This window comes from Plectropomus leopardus, chromosome 7, assembly GCF_008729295.1.
Source record: "Plectropomus leopardus isolate mb chromosome 7, YSFRI_Pleo_2.0, whole genome shotgun sequence".
Classification (NCBI taxonomy): Eukaryota; Metazoa; Chordata; class Actinopteri; order Perciformes; family Serranidae; genus Plectropomus; species Plectropomus leopardus.
The window spans coordinates 19,800,325-19,824,741 of NC_056469.1; the positions used below are offsets into that span (position 1 = coordinate 19,800,325).

At 39.0% G+C, this 24,417-nt stretch overlaps 1 protein-coding gene across 1 annotated transcript; it reads left to right on the forward strand.

The window, feature by feature from the left end:
• The first annotated feature begins 18,738 nt into the window (after positions 1-18,738).
• On the forward strand, positions 18,739-23,812 carry LOC121946282 (uncharacterized protein C1orf232). Its single transcript, XM_042490785.1, has 4 exons — positions 18,739-19,161; positions 20,742-20,819; positions 21,052-21,158; positions 22,406-23,812. Exons 1-4 carry the CDS (start codon positions 19,081-19,083, stop codon positions 22,773-22,775), a joined length of 636 nt encoding a protein of 211 aa, XP_042346719.1. The 5' UTR covers positions 18,739-19,080; the 3' UTR covers positions 22,776-23,812.
• Positions 23,813-24,417: the final 605 nt, after the last annotated feature.

Below are 24,417 nucleotides of genomic sequence, written 5' to 3' on the forward strand. Positions count from 1 at the left end.
GTTGGGTTCCACGTGCCCTCTCTGCCCACGCCATAAGCTCCTCCCCATCGTCCTCGCCCCCATCGCACATCACTGGGCAAAAAAATCTCACTTTGCCGTCTCAGTGATGCTCGGCTCAGGACACGAACCTTAACGAAGGGCGCCCATTGGCTAACCGGTGATGCGTCACCAAAATCGGCCTGCTTCTGAGCCACAGAGACAAAGGGATGGGGATAAGGTCATTGGTGGGGAATGTGGGTGAGGAGGGTCATTATTTGTGATGGAAGCAGTGGCTCCATTTCCCTTTGTTTTAGTTCGTGTTGACATTAATTCTCACAACGAGGCTGAAGATTACGCTCAGCGAGAGGTGGTCTTAACTGTCAAAACCAAGTGAAATTCAGTCAGTGAGATGGTTTAGTTGATGTTTTAGAAAGCTCTCGGGAAGCTTTTTGTGAAAAACGATTATTGAGGAATGGGAGGAATTCAGAGCTGCAGGTGTAAACACGAGACACCAACAGAACTGTGAGGCTCGTTCTCAGACGACTGTCACTTTCAATTTTCACACTGTCAGAAGAGCAGTCATGGAAACGTGCTCAGGTTGTGTGTGCATGATGAATATGTATGCCAGGATTTGTTGCTTCTGTATGTATCATCTTGTACATTTAACATGACCTTATTATTTACAAGCTGTATAATAATGAAGATTTTATATATTTGAACTTATTCAGGAAGCTACCATTAGAGGCGTTTTTAGCACTTTAGCTCTATTTTTTGTCAAAAAGAACTGTACTGTAGTCCTTTTCATGGGGGGTGAAGTGATTGTACCCCACGAGACACCCTGTGAACATATTTCATGTTTTGCTGCTGATTTTTGTTCAATAAAGACATTAAGACATTATATTTGGTGAGTGAAACATTTTCGTCCAGTCCTCAGAAGAAAATGTTGGCACTGTACATTTTTTCAAACTAAGAATATGTTAAATTTGCATGATTCATAGTATCATATCAATGTCTCTAAAGTAACGTTGTCTTTGGAAGGTAGAGGGGACAAAGGATGGCTTGTCTTTTTAGTGAGGCACTTGCCAAGCTAAAACAAGCATTTTTGTTATTTGTTGGTCTCTAACAGTGGTCTGCACTGTTAGAGACCAACAAATAACAAAAATGGTTGTTTTAGCAAGTCATGTGTTTCCATCAATTTTATAGGCCACAAACTCAGGTGTTTTGATGTGTCAAGAGACATCATTGCTTTTCCAGCAGGGATTATGCTCCCAAAACAGGGTATTTTAATTTAAATTATCATCTTTTCCTAACCATAAGTTTTTTTTGTACCTAAACTTTACCTCAGGTGCGGTTGTTGAAACGTCACAAAGTACCCGCTATGAAATAATGTTCAAATGTGTATTTCTGGTTTACAAAAACATATAATGCCAACAATTTTTTCTGATTAGATTGATTTTTAACCATTGTCTTGTCATAAGTATGCTCCTGGAAAGTCACTTTCATCATATAGATTTATAAAGGTTTGGGTTAAGAACTCGTGGCCTCGGGCTATGAGCATTTGAGGCCCCTGTTTGGTCGATTCAAAACAAACGGATAAACACTGAAGTCCACGTGAGTTTTATCACCATATTTGTTAAACCATAAAGGACAAGTTAGACTACGTAATCTGACGACAACAAGGGCATCACAGAGAAGCAAAAGAAACTGGTTACTTTACATGTTAATGCTAGCTACTGGTCGACCCAGTTTCCCAACCGGAACCCAATTTTTCTAGTCCACGGGTTGTTTCAATGTTGCACTCAACAGCAGTTGTTATCTTGAAATATGTAGTATGTTTCACCATCTTTGATCACTTTTGACTATATTTAGCAAGCGTTTTGACATTTCTGGGCCCAAATCTGGTGTTTAGCTGGGATGATATCTGTGGGAAGTGTCAACTATGAGACTAAAAAACACAAGAGATGTGCAAGGGAAGGTTAAAAGAACTAATCTGTACGACGTGTTGCTGTTTATAATTTTGGTAACTGAGTATAATAACGGTGCACATATTTTAGATCATTCCTGGATGGTGATACTAGCTATAGCACTTGGTTGCTCATGAGAAAAATGATAAAAAATAGTTGTACGATGAAAAAAAAAAAAGAAAAATTTAAATCCCAGCTCCTTTCTAACCTCAAGAAAGCTGTGCAGCCACGGTGAGAAATAGGTATATATGTCAAATTGTCAGTTGTAGAAAATTAAAGAAATGGTTGGACACAGCCACCCTAAATTCAATGCTTTAAAGGTGAAGGGGGAGAGGATTTCCGATGCTGTTGGATCATCAATCTATCCCCACTGTATACTGAATATGACATATAAAACAGTATATCTGAATCATTAACAGTCACACAGAAAGAGAGTCAATCAAAGTCTTGCAGATTACGGTCGTGTTTATGTACACAGATCACTTCAGGTCACATCTCAGCTGAGGAGCGTGCACGTGCCCAGCTGGAGCATGTGCTTGCCGGATAGGGGTTCACTCTGTGGTGTCCTCAGGCCGGGGAGCCGCTGTTGTGACTGGCGTCCAACGTGCCGACTGCAGAGAACACAATGTCTCTTAGACCTCAGACACCCCCATCCCCCCAACCCCTGCAGCACAATCAGCAGCATCCGCTTTTATTCGCTGCCACATCAGAGCCAATATTTAAAAATACGCTTTTACATTTAAAAGGCACTTATAATAACTAAAGCTCCATAATTTAGAGATCAGGACATTTGTTTTGTATTTGGATTACTTGTACAGGCCATAGGAAATCTGTCATGACCCCAAAATAAATCCAAAAAAAAGGTGCTATATGTTAACCTGAAGCTGTAGTCATAGTTTTGCTTTAGCTTTTAGCAGTTCTGTATCTCAGCCCTCCAGGTCAGTGATGTAGGCTGCCATGTTCTGTCAACTAATCTCACTGATTTTTTTTTCCCTATCTCCCTGCGGCTCCCTTTTCATTAGGATTTACAGAAAAGCAGCTTATCTCTGGACTCGAAGGCTGTTTGTTTCTCTATTTATGGGCTCAAAGGGTTCTTCCTACTGGGGTTTATAATCATTTTGCTGTATGACTGTTGCTAATTGATGTCAGCCATTAAGAACAAACTAAAAAAGGAAAGAGTGCGGTAATAGACATCTGACCAATATATCAAATTATTTTTAAACATGTTGAAATTACATGTTGACTACTGGCCTTTTAGTGATAGTCAGAGTTTTACAATATTGAATTTGACAACAGTGTACAATATTGTCATTTATTCTAATATTCTGGGGAAAAAAGACAGCAATATAGACTAAAGGCCCTATTTGCCACCACACCACAGATATTGACTGAATTACATTTAAACAAGTTGACAATAATACTTTCAGACATGTTTTACTTTTTTTTTTTGCTTAGAAAAACCTTTCTTCCACTGGTTCAAGTGTATGTCAAGCATTTTGCCACACTAACGACACAACTGGGGATGGATATGTTGGTCAGTCAGTTGCTCCATCAATAATGACAGGAGTCTTATTGTTCCATCTGTGAGTGGTGTTAATAGGCAAAAGTTAGCAACATGCTAAACCAAGAAGGCAAACATGGTAACCTCAGTTAGCGTCATCACTATGAGCATGTTAACCTGCTGTCATTGGCCTTTAGCTCAACCACACAGAGCCACTAGTCTGGCTGACTAGTGAATAGACTTTTAGTCATTTTTAAACCTAACCAACAGTGTGTGTGTGAGATATTTTTGCCTCTGCACCAGCAGACCGTCTGTCCATTTGTCTGGCCCATTCTTGTCAATGTGATATCTAAAGAATACCTTTAGGGAATTTATTCAAATTTGACACAAACACTCACCTGGAGAGTTGTGTTCAAAGGTCAAGGTCACTGTGACCTTGCATCTGTCTCATTTTCATGAATGCAATATCTGAAGATGGCATTGGGGGAGTTTCCTAAAATCTGGCACAAACATCCCTACGGACGTCAAAGGTCAAGGTCACGGTGACCTCATACAACATGTTTATGGACATAACTCAAGAATCCTGAAGAACCACCTTGAAACTGTACTGATTGTATTGATCTTCTGATTGTGAAGTTTCCATGTTTTGTCATGTAAACTTTATGACTGTAAAGTTTTTGTTCAAATGTTTGTGACCACTTCCTGTTTTATTTTGATATGTGTTCTCATTGTGTTAAGTGCTACTTTTACTTCCTGAGTTTTCCTGCCTTTCTTGGTTGCCTCATGTGCTTCACCTGTGTCTTGTGTCACTCACCTGTGTGTAGTTAGTAATCAGCCCTTGTGTATTTAAAGCCCAATGTTTTACTCTGTTCAGCTGCCAGATTGTCTTTGTCGCCCTTGTGTGTTCATACTTTCCAGCCTTTTTCTTGTGTTTGTTTACCTGTTTTTTGACTGTGCTCAGATTTATGGACTTTGTTACTTCTGTGATTTCCCTAAATTGATTTTTCTGCCTTCGCTGACTGCCTACACATAAATGACCCCTGCTTCCTTCAGTAAAGATTTGGATTTGATTAACTGTTCATGGTGTTTGGTGCTTTTCTCTGCATCTGAGTCCCATGTTCGTACTACATCATTACAAAGTGTAACATTACTGGTACATGACTGGGGGTTTATATAATTTTTCTTTTAAAAACCTTATAAACATTCCTGCCCAGTCACACAACCTGGACACTACCATCTATTCATCTGCCCCTGTACATCCAGGAAACACATGGAGGGAATCATTTGCACAACATGTTTCAAAACTTTAATGGAAATCACGAAAGGAGGAAGTCGTGACTTGGTAAACCGCAATTACTCAGCAGCATCACGCAAATTTGTGCCAGCAGGATCATGAAAACATATGATGCAACAATCTGAGTTAGGCCTATACAGCATTTTATTTCAGAGCAGATTTTGAGTATTTTGCCTGTTGGATGTCGTCCATCCGCCTTTAAAAGATCAAAAATGGGAAGCAGCTTACTTCACCACAACTAAAACAAAGAGCAACAACCTCACTCAATAAAAAAAGGATTATGATGTAATTAAAGACTGCTTCCGCAATGTAAAAGCGAGCATCTGAACAAATGTTTAATGTCTTGAATCCAGTCTGGAAATTAACATTTTCTTACATTAAGTTGGTTTGGTAATTCAGTTTCAGGAGTTTCCAATGTAATTGAGCCTATTTGAAGAATGCACCGATATTAAGTGACACCTTCAACTGTTTTGAGTGAAAAAGTTAACTCCAACAAGCTGATTAATGGTGGAAAAACTATCCCATCATATTGTAACATGAGTCTAAACATTCTCAGTGTTTTCTGCATTTATTTATCCCTCAGTCTGAGTTCAGACCTGCTAATGAAAACCCTCGGCATGAGAATGTTGTTTCAACTCCCCGCATGCTTTTCATGGGCACATTTTTTTGCTGAGCCGCTGTAAGCGAGGTGCAGGGACAGTGAGCTGCTGATTTCCTGTCTGTATTGGTGGGGAATGCTTGTAAGAATACCAGCGGCTGTGGGAGCAGAGCTGGAAATAGATGGTGGTTTGGGAATTATAGACAGCCCTGTTTTTAACTCTTAGTTCTGTCGTGAGCAGATATAGAGTATTTAAAATGGTATGATGACTGATTTTTAGTCATAAAGGCCTTTTTAAGAGCTTCATGTGTTGAAATGTAAACTCTATTTTTATAGACAAAAGTGTGTGTGGGTGTCTCTGTTCAGTTTGTCTCTTTTCTTTTTCCACTGTACAACCTCTCCAGTATTTACACACCTTTTCCTCCCTCTTTCTCCCCAGCATTGCAATACTCTGACCCATTTTTTTTTTACTGTAAGGGAAAGCAGTACCTTGTTAGGAACAGGTCACCTTCCTCAGCTACATGCTAATGTCATACTTTGACATACATCACTGAAAGGGTAGGTCTATACCGTAAGGCAAGTGACCTACTTTTCAATTGTAAACAGGATCTTATATATGTTGTTACATGACACAGACTCACTTGCACTTGTCTGCACACTCACTTTACATACCTTTTGACTTCAAATGACTCTGTCTTTGATATCAGTCATTATGACATGGATCAAGGGTTTTGCTTAATTAAAAAAAAGTCTCAGCCGGTCAATCTAATTATTTATTGTTTCAATGTTTCAACTCTAGAACTATCTCTTAAATCCTACACTTATTGTAATGTAGTAGGAACTTTTCTGGGAATCGCTCCATCGCTCTGCATTTTCTCCTAGTTTTTGATATCTCATTTTGAGAGTATAAATTAATGTTCTACTTTATATTTACAATATCCTTCTGAAATGCTGCTTACTGTATCTTAACATTAACTGTACCTTCTTGTCCTCTAAAATGTATGTTTATATTGAAATAAATTCTACATAATATCATTACAGTTGATATGACTTACTGTTGAAGTGCACCTGTCTTATCCTCTGCTAATGAGCAGGTGATGATGCTTAAACACAGAGCCAATCGCATAAAGTGATATGCAAAACACATAGCTTGCTCCTTCTTTTGTTTTTAAAAGTAGTTACTATTACTGAGGTTCAGGAACAAGACCATGCTTCTCTCTCCCACTGATTCAAATCACCTGCACCTTAACCTGTGCCTCATCAGTTAAATTACCTGCTGTGATGTATAAGTGTCAACCTGGGCATGCTGGTGTTCGCAGGAACTTACATTTCCTCGATTCTTTGTATTTAATTTTTTTTTTTGCTCTTTGAGCACCAAAAGCCGAGTGCCATCTATTTCCAGTATATAAGTGGGAGGGCAGACATCACTACGAGCGATCTCTCCAGTACTCAGCAACTCACCCCAAAACAATCTATATTGATTAACAGCACTACAGGTAAGAGGAAAAATAAGTATTTATGATTTGGAAGCGAGCTGTCCCTGAGATCATTATTCTGATATTACCTGGTTATGGGATGTATGCCATAAAAACAAAAAACTCCTTTTTTGTCTGACAGCCATACGCTCAGGGTGGGAGTTGTTAAGTGCAGCAACAGTGTTTCATAATTTGCCATGCTGTTGCCACATGGGAGCAATTGGAGCTAAAATGTTTGGCCCATTTGCAAAGGAAGGTTTACTCAGTAAATCTCAGCCCAGATTTTTGCCAGTAGGTTGGGGAATTTGAACCAATAACTGTCAATAATGTACAAATTAAATACATAGTATGTAAGCCTTGGGTTACTTTTTGCAGTAGTTTAGTTTAGTTTATTTGTTTCACATAATACAAAGCACAACAGGGATAAAACATATAAAAAGTACACGTTTGAAAATATGAATAGTGAAATACAAGCAATCAAAATATCAGTACATTTATTTGCTAAAAAATAAAAAAAAGTATAGGGTTAAAAAATTGCAAATAATCATTTTAAATGTGTGAATATCAGTTCATAAAATAGTTGATACATTTTTATCAAAATAATAATTATAATACTGACTATTTATTTTGTCCCTGCATCAGCACGTTGGCCCGTTTGTACCTGCATCTTTTGGGCTTTTATATGTTTTTGCATGCTACAGTGTTTATAAAGCAAATTCAATAACAACTTGTAACCTGGTTTACATTAAACAAACGTCTGTTTGTTGCTGCAGATGTTGCTCGTGTTCGCATTAGGCATCCACTGCTCTGTTTACTACAATCTCTATTCACAGCCCTTTCCCCATTTCCTTTCCTGTCACGGCTCTATCTGTAACTCGCCCGGCACCTGATAAAGCTCCACTTACATTAGTAGCTGTAGAGCTCCTCATCCAACACTGCTATACAGAGAATGCAGAGTTAAATGAGAGCTGCAAACTTCCAATCCTCTCATCTCATCGTCACCATCAATCCCTGCATCTAATCTTCTCCTGGCAGCCTCTTCTCCTGTTCACTGATACAAATATGCAGGTTAATTTTGGAGGGAACATTCAAAGACAGTTGTGGATGGATATTTGAGAGAGTCATGCCACGTGGTGCTTCATATGGATACTGGTCGTAAACTGCATCCAGGACTCTCAGTACAAGAAAATTTACAGCCGTGCACTCTTGTAAAGTTTGCCCTTGACCAAAGTGGCTCCTCATTGGTCAGAAGAGCTGTCTGTTAATTGATAAATTAAGCTCAAAGCTTGGAGATAGGTGAGGACGAGAGGAGGCAGTTGTGCATGTTCCATCATGGCAGTGACAGTTGATGCTGTAAAGTGAAGGAGGCTGTGACTGGACGACACTGAGGTCATTTGGCTCTGTTGCATAACATGATTCACGGCTCTGTCATGTATACTTCACATATTTGTAAACTGAGATATAGTGCATATGTGTATTGCACAACATACAGTGTGCCAATGTCTAGTACACATGTATCCTTGTGAACTACATTACAGAATGAGTTTTTTGCTTTTGCAAAATGTTTCGTCTTTGTTTTGTTTCCTTAGGGGACATGGCCCTGGGGCTTTTAGAAAGGCAACTGTCAGAGAGTCAAAGTCAACATCACGAGATCTGGGTTGTTTTTAAGTTAAAGTGGAGACAATGTCATCCTATGATGTCATATTTTCCTAATAGTCAATCAGTTGTGATATGTTCTGCTTAGATAAAAAACAACTACTAACTGTTAGTGCAGATACATTGAAATTTACCTGTGTTGACTGTACACTTAAGTCTGCATCTATGCATAATGAGCCATGTGATTGTCTGAGTCTATCACATCTGTATGAAATCATAGTTTTAAACTCCTTTCTGTGAGCCTGTCAGTGTGTTTTCTTCTTGGTCTTAAACTTTAAATTCCTGTCGAGCAAAACAGCAGTCCTGCTGTCGGGGAACTGCCTCCAGCTTTGCAATAAAAACCCGCCTATAACCGCTTCAGAGCGGTTTGAACAGGTTAAATCCTGGAAAAAAAAAATGCACAGAGGAGCGCACAGCCTCTCAGTTTAAAGAAGCGGTTAGGACTGAAGAGGCTTTTCCTCAAAAAGAGCCCCTAATGTGTCTTCAGGGTACCTTGTGAATTTCAGTATACAAACTAAGGCACATGTAATCCCACGACACGTGAATGCAAATGCAATATTTTTCCCTGCTTACCTGTGAGCGTGTGTGACCCTCTCGAAAGTAACTCCGCCTGTGTCATGTTGCCTGTGTCATTATTTGATTAAATCAAAGAACAATAAAAGGTGTACTTTGGAAAATAGTATTAATGAATATAATGTTCTGTAATGGTTAACAGTTAGAATTAAAAAACAAGCAAAACCAATTTAATTGTCCTTATATTGATGAGACCTGCCGTGGCTTGGGACCCTCCAAGACAACTTCAAGATGTGTTCTTGTGTTATAACTTTATGTATGAAATCAATTTTATTGCAGGGAAAAAGTTACTTTATTTCAATATATCCTCATAGTTTAGAGTCTGTCGTCTCATTAGGTAATGTAAAAATCATGTAGGTCAAATTTAGAAAAATGTACATGGTTGGGCTTTGTCATGTTACGTACTTAACGTCAAGTTACATACTTGATGTAAAGTTATATAGGTTAGATTTAGGAAACGAAAAGTGGTGACAATGAACCTAAAAATAACTCATAGCTCACTTGGTTTCACACAGGGCATGATCACCAGTCTCCTGTGGAAAAGTCCTGTGTTTGTTTGACCGATTCACAGCCCAACCTGCCTTCTTTTTTAGACCTTTGCTCTTTCCACTAATTTTTTTTTTCCACTTACTCTTAGCGTTTTGATTCGGTTCTTCGACATTCAGTTTTCTGGTGCCAAATCACTCCAAATCCTAAAAAATGAAACATTGAGAAGTGATAAAATGAGATAAGAAAAAAATGTTTATTTTGAACTTCATCATCTTAGGTTTACCCTTATTATTGAAAAAAAATCTTGCTCTGTAAATACTGAGCAACGCTCTTGTGAAAAACAAGAATGTTTGATGAATTTAAGAGTTTAATCATCTTATGTCAGCACAAGAGGCTGGCTTTAGCTGATTTGAACTCCTCAGCGGACTCGTCCGTCTTTTCTTTGCTGGTGATCTAATCATCTGTTATAGACTCAGTGCCTTTGGTGGAGTGAAGTGGTGGTGAAATGTCGTTTGTGTATGCTTGTGTTTGACAACACAGAGGTCAGGACTTATGGTTCTCTGTAAAGCTGAGGCTCACAACAAAGACTTGAGTGATGCTGGTGAATTCACTGTGCTGATCTAAATATATGACATCACAGTAATAGTGTATAGCCACACATGAAATGACAGCCTGGTCCACTAATGTCTATTTTAGATCATCATGGATAATAATAAAAGCATGCAAACTCTTAAAATGGGCAGTATTTCCCTTTAAAACAATTCTTTTACCTCAGACAATGAGTTCTTGAGCAGATGTTTAACAAAAGAGTATATATAATAGTGACCCCCGGGTGTGTTTAGGAAAGTTGTGACTACCAGCCTTGAAAGTTCTAATAAAACCAGAGTCAGGAAGCCAAGATGTTGATGGAAACATGACAACAGTAAAATCCTGTTTTGGGAGGTGAGAGAAGCTGTGAATCGGCATTTATTGTGTGTTATGCAACAGTTGGCACAATTAGAAGCGACTCTGCCAAAACTTGCACGTCTGCAGGGTCTCATAAAACATGAGAAGAAAGTAGAAGGGTGTGTGATGCGTGCGAGTAAGTGTTTCTGCAACGTGAACTGCACTACATTATCTAACGGCTCGTTTTTACACATGCATTCGGTACACAAAGAGACAAACATATGCTGACACATGATCACACATACACACATTAGTGCACATGTAGGGTGACGGACACTTTTCAGAAGTCATGTCCATTATTTCTGTCGCAATTAAGGTGCTCTAAATACACAATGGGTCAAATATGGGTTTACACAAATCCACATGTGATGTTTGATTAGTTCATTGAGAACCAGTCTGGTAACTGTCATGTGTACTTTTTGTACTTTCGTCTTTGTTGTTTAAAAATGATCCAGATCACCAGATCTTACCAGCAGTCCATGTGACATGCTGTATTTACATTTAGGCTTTGTTTTTATTTGCATAAACAAACTGCACATGTTCCAATATCCACCTGACTCTTCTTAAGACATGACATCATTTTAACAAACACACAAAACAAATAAATAAACTTTGTTGATGTTGCTGACATTTTGCGGGAAAACTTTGATGGTCTCACTCTGGCTGATTATGACCCTGATCTTAATCCCACAGAGGGGAATATTTCTCAGCACCTCTGTCCCAATATATTATTCATCAATATTCACTGTAATAGATAAAGCTTCAAATAAGACGAAAGTAAACAACAGTAGCTCTTAACTCAGGAATGAAAGTATGTGAGAGATCAATACATGATTGGTAGGAAACAAACTAAGAAAAATGTTTTTTATTGATACATTTGATTCTAATTCTGGCCTTTGTCTCATCCGTGTTTCTTTCTTGTAAAAGTTTTACTTCCCCAGAGCTCTACACAGAAATTGAACAGCTCATAGATATACCATATTCAGCCTGTGAGGAATACTGTATATCTATAGTGAATATGAAGCTGCAGCCAGTATGTGATTAGTGGAGTTTATCATAAAAACTGCAAACAGGGTCATATCTTGTTTTTTGAAAACTGGACGAAAAGTTATTGTTTTACAGTAGATTACATGTATGTCTTGGCTAGGGGCCAAGTTACCTTTGGATACAGTAAGTCAAACTGTTAAGGGGGTTAAGGGGTTAAGATAAGAATCAGGTAGCCTTGCTCTGCCCAAAGTTAACAAAATGGTCAAGAATTAGTAAATGTACAACCTCATTTATAGCCCGCACTTTGGTTTTCCCAAAGTTAGATGAACATTGTCCGGCGCAGTCACCAGATCAATTGTTGGCACTTTACATTTCTGCATACTATACATTTCCACTATGATATTGTTGCATAGACTGTAAAATAAATATAGATGTCACAACAGCTCCCCAAATGTTAGGCCAAAACATAGATCACCCGCAGGTGCCTGGCTGCAAAGGTCATAAATCCCACCCTGTTCATGTTAGCAGACGTGACATGGGCCAAACTAAAATGTCAAAGAACACATTAAATACATTTTTCCCAAAGATAGTTTCTGTCATTTTAGGTAGTTATGTGTGTTTGTTTTTTTAATAACTTTGGTTTTTAATTATTTATTTAATGCTATTAAAATGCGGTTTGACCTTGTGGGGCCATATGTACTAATCACAGTCAATGATGCTACTTCTTAGCGATACGATGGATGTATGGGCAGGAACTCCATAATGCAGAGATACATGACGTAACCAATGAAAGATATTTTGGCTTAAATATTATGCAGTGGGAGTAAATGGAGATGCTCCCATCTTTTTATACAGTCTATGTGTGTTCATATTACAGGTATATGAGCTGACTTTGTTATCAGGTTGGGGGGATGGTGGATGGCGTGACACCTTGGCGGGATGGATGCCAAACTCAAGGCCACTGTTTGAAACCAACAAATTACAAAACTGGTGAGAATTTCTAGACATAGTTGTAGTGAAAAAATCAAGTAATTTTAGTCAAAACCTGATCGTTTCCTAAACTTAACCCTGTAAAATTTTAACATATTACATATAAAACATACAGAAGTTCGATATCTGTAGTTTACATAAGTGTACAATGCCAGCATTTATTCTGATGACTATGTTGCCCGTTTATTCTTCTATACTGAACTTAATATGTTACTGTCTTCGCACTTGTTGTATGCTCTTTCGAAATCATATACAGACTTGTCATCTTATTCTCGGCAAGAAAATGAAAGCATAATTCTTCAAAAAATGTCGAACTTTTCATTTAATCTTCTGTATTACATACGACATACGGTACATGTACAGCAGGCTGAGCAGCTGCTCCACAGTCTGACATACTGACCTGCATACTGAAATTCCATCGCGTCAACAACTGATAAACCCACCTATAGGTGGAAGCAGATGTCAGATGTTTTTAAACCGAAATGTTGAGTCACATTTGCTTTGACCTTCAGCAGTACAGTATAGCGCTGAGGTTTTTCTGACGCGACACACAGCAGAATAAGTAGAGCAAAGTTCAGCAGAACTCTTGACTCATGTAACACATGGCTCTGTGTTCGAAGACCAGCTCGTTCTCATCTGCCCTTGGTGCTGTCTTTACATCCAGGTCTATTTCGGGTGGCAACATTCTGTTCGATGAGCTCTTACACACTTACATCAACTTAATAAAATCCCAAGCCCCCACAAACCTACACACACACACACACACACGCACATTGGTGGAATTTCTTCATCCAATCCAAGTCGCTGCGGGAGTTCGGAAGACAGGCTCTTAAATGGACGAGCCTCACCAGGACGCCAGTGGACATGAGCGGGTGGGAGGGGGAAGGGAGGTGACATGATACTGTACATGGGGATCTGAGAAGAAGGACGAGCACAGATGTGAGGTGGTCCTCAAGTCCAAATTAGCAATGCGTGTGATGTGTTACTGAGGAGGATTGCTTGGTGTTTTGGTCACTAACATAAATGCATTTGTAGAAACCAAAGTCAGCAATGTCACTATGTACAGTTATTCCAGTACAAATCTGAGCTACTTGTACTTTACTTGAGTACCTGAACATTATGCTACTTCAGACTTCAGACTTCTACTCCATTACATTTCAGGGGCAAATATCGCACCTTTTGCTCCACTACATATATTTAACAATTTACTTCATCATTTCAACCACAAACATGTGATGTGCTGCTAAAATCTGATGGATAATTAGGTTTAATTAGGTTTAATTAGGTTAAATTACCAAATTATTCACAGAGGTATCTTCCTCTCTAAAACAAATGGACCAGGTAATTTTAACTGGTAAAATACTGAATGAAACAGTTTCACATTGAGAAAATCATTGTTTTTTCAAAGCTATTGTCGCGAAGCGTTGGACAGTGGCGAATATAACAATGCAAAAACATGAAAGTGTGAAAGGCCTTATCTAGAGCCAATGTTTGGTTCGTCCACTCTGGGCCACTGTAGAAACATGGCGGTGCAACATGGCGATCTCCGTAGACATGGACCCACTCCATTTGCAGGCTCATTCTAAGATAACAAAAACGTAAAAAAAGCATTATTTCAGGTGATTGTACGCCAAAGAAAACATACTTATTATACTATTTTCCATTCCTGCCGGTATATTCCCCTAAATCTTACACACTGGACCTTTAAATTTATTGGTGGGTACATTTACTCATATACTGTAATTAAGTACAGTATTTAGGCGCTTGCGCTTAACTTGTATATTTATATACTAGTTTATTGTCTGCCACTTTGTAGTTCTACTCCATTACATTTCAGAGGGAAAACACAGTACTGTTGCTTTTACATTTATGGAAAGATTACTTTGTTTTAAAGTATGTCAACTTCATTTCAACTTTGATGAAAGATATAGTGCATCATTACAAATTAAACTACAAAGTAGCCCATATTCTCTACCTCAACCAAGTAAAGTGCTACTTGCACATTAAAGCATCAATCTTAATGGCAAATTAAATATATTATAACCACAGAATGGGCCATTTATAGTATTATTATTATTATTATTATTGCTACCTTTACATCAGTAAATGATCTAAGTACAACTAATAGGTTTCCTTTGAGAATGTACTTTTTTAAATGATTTTTCTTTGGCTGGCATTTCCCCTTTTTATTGATAGTACAGTTTAAGAGAGAAAGAAAAGGTGGGCGAGAGAGGGGAAGACATGCAGAATAGAGCCGCAGGATGAAATTAAACCCGGGACGCTGCTGAGGCCTCAGTCTTTATGGGGCCCACGCTCTATAAGATGAGCAAGAGGTCGCCTTCTGAGAGTATACCTTTAAAAAACAAACTGTCTATGTATGATTTAACATTTCTTGTGGATTAATCCTGCTGATGTCAGCCCTTTGATGGACACTAAGCTGGAGGGAGACACTGTGCAAAGCTCAGTTCAATGAATGTAACTTGTGTCTTTTTAAAACTCATGTGATAATGAGTTTATCTAATGAAATTCCTCTGGTTACATCTTTTGCTGCTGGTCTAGATTTATTGGAGGGTTGGCCAACCATGTGACAGGTCAGCAAAGACTGCCGCCGTCTCCCCTCCATCCCCATCCCCCACACTGTTCTCCCTGTTGTGCTGTTGGGAGACAAGCATGTACAATAGAGGTTGAATTGATTTGCTTCAGCCTTCTTGTCTTTTGTCCACAGGAGTACCTTTCATGAAACCAAAATCTTAATTATTTCTTTCAGGAGTGATCTGTCTCTGGCATGGTGACGTGCCCAGAACCACACAGCTGTTGTTGGCCTTATACATCCACATGACCAACAAAAAGTTGAAAGGAGGTTGAGAAGTTGTTGATCTCTCAGGTGACTTTGGAGCGTGTGCATGTATATAATAAACATGATGCATTTGGACACTCTGTTCTGTACATTCAGTTCCACATCTCTGAAACACAAAACTGGAGCATAGAGTTGTTTCAGTGTCACCCCCCAGTGGTCAGAAAACACAACAAACACAAACACAACACCAAGAAAAGATGCGTCACATGCATACCATGCACATGCACATGTGAACTCAGGCACCTACAGCCACAGACCCCACAGAAACAAGCATGGACTTTGGTTCATATGTCAATGATGGAAAGAAGTAAATGTTTGCTTAGCACCTAAAAAGAATCCTTCTTGGCTGTCATGAAATTATATTATTTTTGTCTGACCAGGTGTCATTGACAGTCATGCAGAGGAAACTTTGAGAAGCAGAGCCTGCAGATCAGTCATCAGTATTTAAAACTATCTCACAGTCTCTATTCCTCTCTCCTGCCAGATTCTGGAGTGAAAATTTGAGCCCATGTGTCGGAGGAGGAGCAAAAAAGGTAAATATGTGAAAACTCTAGGAAACATTTACATGTCAATAGTTAGCGTGTGCACAGATAGCACACAAGACGTAAGCTGCTGTGAGACATAGGTGTTGACCCAAATTCACAGAGACCTTTAAAATTAAAGAACTCAAACAACTACACACTATTACTGGATACTTTAAAGGGACAGTTATCCCAAAAATGAAAAAAATAATAATTTTTTTCTCTTATCTTTAGTGCTGTTTATCAGTCTATACTGTTTTGGTGTGAGTTGCAGAGTGTTGGAGATGTCGGCTGTAGAGATGTCGGACTTCTCTCCAATATAATGAAATTAGATGGCACTTGGCTGGTGGTGCTTAAAGTGCCAGAAAATTTATTCAAGAAACTAAACAGCAATGCCTCTTTTTCCAGGAATCATGATCCCGATACTCAAAATAATCCACAGACCTTGTTTGAACTCTTTCTTTCTACTGAACTACACCCACAAACTGTATCACTGCACAGAGGGAAGCATGCCTCTACTGCTAGCTCAATGTTACAGCTCAACTGAGATGCTATTAATGTTCACATCTCGTGCTGTCACAAGCCTCTTGTCAATAAGCAGATAAATGCCTCCTTTTGCACATTGATACTGTTGCTCAGTAGGAAAAAAATGTATTTTTTGGTGCTTTGAGCACCACAAGCCGTGTGCCATTTAGTTCTATTATATTCATGAGAAGGCAGACATCTCTGTGGCCAATATCTCCAACTCACACTACACACGTTCAACACTGTGAAGGACTCTTGAGCCACCTTGTGGAAATCTAAGGCTATGACATTTAACAGTATGTAAACACAAGTTATTCTTGAAAAAAAGAAAAAAGAAAAAAACAGAGTATTTGTATTGTAGCTCCAATGTGGTAGTTCTACTACTCCTAACTCTAATCCTAACCTAATACTACAGTATATATCAAACCTTTAGGGGACAGAAACATAAAACTAATTTTCTCCCTGTAGCATGACAAAAAACTGGTTTGGTACAACATATTTCAAAATATACTGAATATAAATATAGTCATTTTTTTCTTTCCAGAGCTCTGTTCACATCTGAGCTTTCATCTCACATGCTGAGTACACAGAATACCTCATCTGATAAAGATGAGAATATATGGTATATAAAGAATTTATGGTATAAAACCATTTTATAGTAATGGAAAATAAATTTGCTTAAGTACCATACTTGAATACAATTGTGAGGTTCTTGTGCTTAAATAAGTTAAAATTACATCATCAAACATACATTACATCAAAATTAAATTAAATCACCATTTTTATTTCCTACTACCTTTTACATCAACACCACTACATTTCAGAGAGGAAATATTGTTTTTCACTCCACTAAAACATTTGTTTGGCACCTGCAGTAACTTCACACATTAAGATTTTCCACACTAAAAATAATTCTCAAAAATCAAACAGTATATAAAATAATAAAAATAAGTTACAATATTGTAAACATGCTGCATACATATTATTACTTTAACATGAATATAATAATACAAAATATGCAATAAAACACACTGAGAGGTGCCATTCAGTTGTGATTCTTCAAGTACAGAGTATTTTATAATCCTTGTTGTATCTACAATAGGACATGCAGTACGTAGGTCTTTAAAGAAGCCGTGCTGCATCTATAACAATGCACTCACTGCCTCGGTTTGGTGTGTTAACTCGGGTTAAGACCTGGGTGTGCCTTTTCCACTTTGAAACATGAGCCACTCTGGCCACAACCGACCTGGCTGCTCTTCAAATAACAGACATCCATCAGTCTGCATGTCGTCCACAGAACTGCATTCATAATTGATGTTGATCCTATGGATCTGCTCGACCTTTCAGCTGCATTACTGTCCAACTGTAGGTAATTAAAACCAGGAACAGGAGAGCTAAAGGAAGACTTAAGTCACATGTCTCTGATTAATCAGGATTATCATAAAGGCTACACTTCATAGTTTTACATACATGCAGGGGCGTAGATTTTGTTTGAACATTATAGGTGCAACACATAAAACCTAATTTACAGCATTCTGATGATTGCTTAATGCACCAATTTGTGCAATTTCTTCATCAGTTTCTGCGTACACGTCTGCATAAATGTATAGTAAATGCTACATTCCAACTGAAATAGACATTAAATAGTTTTGGCAATACTTTATTTATTAGTAAAATAAAAGTGATAATTAGGAGGAAAAGAGTTCACAGGAATGCTTCTTTTGTTAATTTCAAGCAATTAAGCAAAACCACATGTATCTCTGTACTCGTCTGTATTGTTGTGGGGTGAAACCCGATCAGTCATCAAAGCTTTATACATCTCTCTTTATCTGCGCGACACTCCCCTCAGTCCTCTCAGGTTGCCAAGTGACCAGCCACAAAAAAACCCGACTTTGCTTTGCACCTGAAACTGATTGGTGCTCGACTGATATGGCTGTGGCAACCAATGAGAGCAGAGGAGGAGGACTAACAAGGAAGTGGCCAGGTAACAGTGAAGCTGATGCTACAAACTTGTGTTTCCATAAATAAACTGCAGGTTTGTGTGTGTGTGTGTGTGTGTGTGTGTGTGTGTGTGTGTTTGTAGTTAATTCATAGGGAAACACAGATAAACAAGTAGTTAGTGCATGTTTCAAAAAAAGTCTTCCTATATCCTATATAAAAATCAAGCCATCTGAACATGAATATTGTCAGTACTGTGCATGTGTCTCTGTGTGCGTCAGGGTTACAGGAGCCAGTCTACCAACACTGGCTGACAATGGACCTCTGGCTCTGGGAAAGAGACCCTCTGAAATATGCATGAGGAAATCCACACCTGTTTCCAGGTAACCAAGGCAGGGATTCTGAACCGTGACGCTGAATTTAGTCTGTGTGTGTGTGTGTGTGTGTGTGTGTGTGTGCGTGCGTGCACCTGTGTGGGCGCATGCACGGACAGCACAGCTTTTTAGCTTTACCTGTTCAGACACTCTGTGGGGACGAAAGCAGCTGTCATCTCCGCTGGCTTGACGAGACGAGACATAATCTGCGAAACGCTATGAAACAGTGCAGCCCTCTGTGCTGAACTGACCGTGTTCCCTGAACTGCTGAGAACGTTTATGCATGGAAACAGGTCAAAGTTGGCCCAACTGAGACGAGCCGAGGCTGGAAGTGGAGACTTGGCTGGAGGGTGGACCACAGAGACATAAAGAGGTCTTCACAGGTCTGCGGCCTGAGCATCTAACTGTGCAAGTATGAATCCAATGTGGAAAGTTTACAAGAGCAAAGTGCTGAAGACTCTCAACCCTGAGTATGAGGAGGGCACTGCTGATGAGGTACAGACTCTACAACTTTCTCACTTTCTCCTTCTTACTGATTCATACACATGTATAAAAGTGTCAGAAAGTTGATGTGGTTGTTGGCACTGAAGTCAAAAGGTCCCAAGGTTTTGTTGCTCATCATTTTTTATTCATCGCAGGGTCAGATTAACTCAGGATGTTTTGTATTCTCTGCAAAGGGAACTTTGAGGCAGAAGTAAGGCCTACACGAGACTTCCTCCAGTGTATTTTGGTCATTTTGAGTCCTGACAGCAAAATTATTAACCAATAAAACCATGTTCTGGCATGCAGATCTTCTGTTTCCAGATATATTTACGGCCCCAATGAAGCATATTATAACTGAAGTGTTGTACATCACATCACATTTAACTAAATACTTAGTACAATTTCTAGGTATAGTTAACATCTTATGCTGCTTTATGTTCCGGCAACAATTACATTTTAGAGGACAATATTGTACTTTTTACTACATTATTTTTATCCAGTACTGTAGTTTCCAGGTTATGTTTAAACCAGTGGTTCACAATCTTTTTGGCTGGTGACCCGTTACAAACACTTCCTTTTATAACCTTCCCAGATTGTTTTATTTGAATACATTTTCAAGGCCCAGTGAGGGAAAAGTGTCCAATTTTTCATTGAAAAAGACAAAGAAAAAAAAAAGAGAGAGAAAATTCCATTAACTAACACACATTTGTTTTACAGAGCATGGTTCTTCTTCTTTCAGCATTCATTATCTCATGATGTACCACTTTTATTTGACATCTCTTTGGTTGAGAACCACTGGATTAAACTACCAGACAGTATGTGAAGTAAAATTAGCTCCATTTTTGAGAACTACAACAGTTAATGCTGCTTACACATTGATGCATCACTGACAGTATTTTTTCTCATGTAGGATTTGAACACAGGACTCTAACTTGTACTTTTATTTCAGTATTTGACTTCTTCCTTCACTACTTTTCCTAGCTACGCCCATACTCCATCAGAAGTTTGATAACAGCCAAACAGACACAGTGTTGCGTTGACCCAGATCTCTCGAGGACTCAGAAACTCGATCCTGCACGGGAGATGAACAACGGATTAGTTGGCATTCCACTGACTGACTGACTGACATGGCAGAGAGGAGATGCACAAACACCAACCCACCGACAGCTTCAAATTTAGTTGACAGGGGAAAACTGTGTATGTGTTTGAAGAGATAGTTTCCAATTGGATGCATGTGCAGAGTTGTCATTGGTGCTATTTGAGTCGACATTGCTCCACGCGCACTTGTGAAACATGAGACAACAAAAGCGTATCACTGTGACCTCATGATGTCAAAACATACACATATGTGGAAATAGTGTAAAAAAAAATCAATTTCCAAAGACTAAATTACTTCAGGCTCCATGTCTTCTATATTCTTTATAAACATGTCTTCATGTGCACTTTTAGGTCCAGTAGGTTTTCTATGGGTTGTAGTGTCCATGTAATGCACTAGATGGCGACATATGTGCACAAAACCTGTGCATCCGTTGTCACATCAGGAGACTGCTGTGTGGACAGGTCCACTTTGTCTTTTATCTCTGCTGTCACAGGTCACAGAAGTGGGGAATGATGTGAGTCCAGTGCAAGAGGATGAAGGACCCAACGCAGTATCCCAGCTGGCCAAGAAAGTGTGTGAACATTTGCAGCTCTTGCTTAATGTTTGGACATTTTATATATGTAAAAAAGCATCAAAGTTAGACCTATGAGACAAATAATGTAGTCATTAAAACTGTTAAATGTATCCCAATGCACAATATCATGATAAGTGGTTGTAAAATCATTAAAGAAGTCGTCACAGTTGTTCAGCTGAAACAGCCTTCACCTACTTTGACCTTTGACTCCGAGTGTGTGGTTGTCCAGATGCAGGGGGCCGGGACTAAAAGCTGGAACAGACTATCATCTCTCTTCAACAAAGACGATGAACACCAGCTTCTCGAGGAGACTGAAAGCCCTCCAGTCGCCGACCAGTGAGTGGAAATATTGCTCTGTTGTCGTCTGTCCTCCTTCCTCCTGGACAGATGTTGAGCTTTCACCTTGTGTCATGTGTGGGGTTTGTATACATGGAATATTTAGCTTTTTTTTATTCTTTTTTGAGGGGTGAGGAGTCTGTGTATGATATGTGTTAACAGTTTCAAAAATATTGGGCACTTCAAGAGACTCCAGATAATGTTGTAGGTTGAGATAAACTTCAGTGACAGAATTTGACTCACTGACAAATCAGATGACAAAAAAGAAAATTTGATCTAAAATCAAAATAAAGTCAAAATTTTGCAAGACTTGGCAAAATGACCAGGGCTAAATTTACTTGAAAGGTCATTGTAATAAGTTTATGTTAGATTAGACTATTTGCTTCATGGCATAATTAACTGTGAAAGTTATCTGTCCGCTAAATATGAAGCTACCACTACTCAGTTTAGCTTAGCTTAGCATAAAGACTGAAAACAGAGAAAGAGCAAGACTTGCTTTGTCCCAGGCTACAAAATCTGATGACCAGCACCTCTAAAACTAATTAAAATTAATTCACTTCTAATTGATCTAAACAAAATCTAAGTTTACAAAATCAGATTGTGGTATTTCATTACCTTGGATGAAGCCATTGTAGCCATATTTCCCTGTTTCCAGTCTTTATGGTAAACTAAGCTAGCCAAATGCCAATCTCACTCCCAACTCTCAAATGCCGATGCTTGTTCAGCGGCCCTTGAAGTCAGACAGCGGCGCCCTGAGGCAGCCTGTAGCAGGTATGAGATGCACCACGCAGCTGCATTTCTGAAACTGTGGGTAGCTGTCACAGTATAAAGAGCGAGAAAATCCGTGTAGGACAAGCGGGGGCATAGGTAGGTGGATGGGTCTAAAAACCTTCGTATATAGTGAACATATAGGCAGTGGTATCATCCAGCTGTCAGCAAGTGCAAAAGTGTATTTCCCACAATGTCGACCTGCAGGTGACCTTATTTTCAACCAGTTTGTCCACCAACTTATTTTTGCTGTTTCAGTCCTCAGAGCAGTTCTACCTCTAAGTAATGTTTGTTTGCCTGAAACTGTAATTCTACTTACTACCAGTGTGTTAAAAACTAGAAAAATAAACTAAACTAACTAAACTAAAATGTAAAACCTACATACTTAACATCTGGTTGACAGAGGTGAGTCCCAAGCCAAAGCCGCCACTTATAATTGACTCTTAAAAATAACTCCACCACTTTCTCTGAATCCTCAGTCCACTTGCAGTAAAGCCGGAGGAGCCTCCCCCTCGACCCACTAAGCGCACAGCATTCTGGGATAGCTTTGCAGCCAACTGGGCTGCCAAGAAGCAGGCGGAAGCTGCAGCCGCTGCTGCTGCAGCGAACGAGGCGGCAGCAGCAGGTCAGGGTGAGGAGGGGGCGACACAGGCCGGAGGGGAGGAGAGCCAGGATGGGCAGATCCCTCAGGGAGAGGGGAGTGAAGGAGGAGGAGGCGGCGGAGGAGAACAGAGCAGCAACAACAGCTTCTCCAAATATGTCTCCCTGGGAGGAGGAAGTGAGAACGCATCATTCAAGTGGAACTTTGTCACCAGCAAGCTGGCAGAGCTGAAGACCAAGAGCAACTAGCTGCAGTGATGAAGGAATGTGGCGAATATAAACAATATGATGAAGGAGTTATGTAGATGAGTGTGCAGAAAGTTTGAGAAAGAGGCTATATTTTACACAGGATGTCCTGAAAACAAACTCCGCAGCTATTGTGAAAGTCCCTTTTTATCTGAACTACTGAACTCATGTTCGGGCTCCATAAATGTCTTTTTACAACCAGCAAGAAACATTCTAATAAATCAGTTTTTTATAACCGTGACCCCTCAAGGAGGAATACTATTATGTATGATGAAAAATAAAAACTCCTCTGTCCCTGTGAGACACAAAGTTAGGTCCTGGATTTACTCTGTAATATACTTATTGAAACCTCTATTCCAGTATGAAATAACAATAAATTTACTTCACAAAGGGGACTTCAACAATGGCTTGTATGACAAGAGAGTTGCATAAATTGATGAAATTGTTATTATTACTTGGAGATAAGGGGGAAGTACAATGCAAATCTGCCTCCAGAGTTTATAGGTGCCTCTTTACCCATTTGAGATGCATCATGTAGCCGACAGTAGTGTGGTAGAGGTATATACAACAGAGTTATTACTTTATCCAGAGTTTAACCTGGTATATTGGCAGCAGAATACAACCTACTCTCTTGGATTTGTATGGTGACTTTCCTTAAGTGCTTTTTAAACCACAAAAAGGCGCCCTCACACCTGTCAGCAAACTCGATCTAATCTGTCGTTTAGCAAAAACCAGATTAAGAGATTAAAGGCTGTGATAGCAGGATTAGTTCAGGATTATCTCACTTAACCTGCACAGAGGGCAGGGGATTTCTGTGAAGAGATTTGGCAGAGTGACACAAATATTACATAATATTTATAAACCATTTTTTTCCTCTCCTCGGACGTCAGGGAAAAAGTGTTGCACAACTAAATGAAATGTGTGAAATGTGTGTCAGGTCAGGTGCGCTGACATTGATGACTTATCTGACTTTAATTTTCTGATTGTGACTGAGACTGTGCAAAGTGTGAGTTTTTAACATTCCTAATTTTGTGACATAAAAGGCCTTACATATTATTTTATCTCTGATTTTGGTTTATGTATTTGATGTTTGTTTTATGCTGTTTTGTTTCTGGTTTGCTATAATAAACACTACTTCAGTAAAAGTTCCAACAAAGCATAATAATTAATTCACAGCCCCTCTGCAATGAGCAGCATCAGAAAAACACAGATTATTTAACGTGCAACTGCTTTACTCAGTGTTTTTACCATTTTAAACAGCATCTTGCAATCTGCAATTCTCACTATTTGCCAACAAATGCACCTAAATTTTACACACTCTTCCTTTGACTAATGTGAGGGACAAGTTTTCTTGTCCACAGAGTTGCTCAAACATCAGAGTGAAAACAACCTAGTTCACCTAATTAGTGCATCATTTTTTTTCATTTTATTTTATCTTTATGTTCATCAGGGAGTCTTACAGAAATCATTTTTAAGAGAAACCTGAGAACAAGAAACATTCACAAGAACACAATCAGAGAGACAAAAATGACACAGGAGCAACACAACAATGAACAGAAAAACAACAGATGACAAGGCTTCATAATCTCCACTGGGATAAACAATATTTAATTAAAGCACTGATAAGTTTGTTCTGAAACGTGTA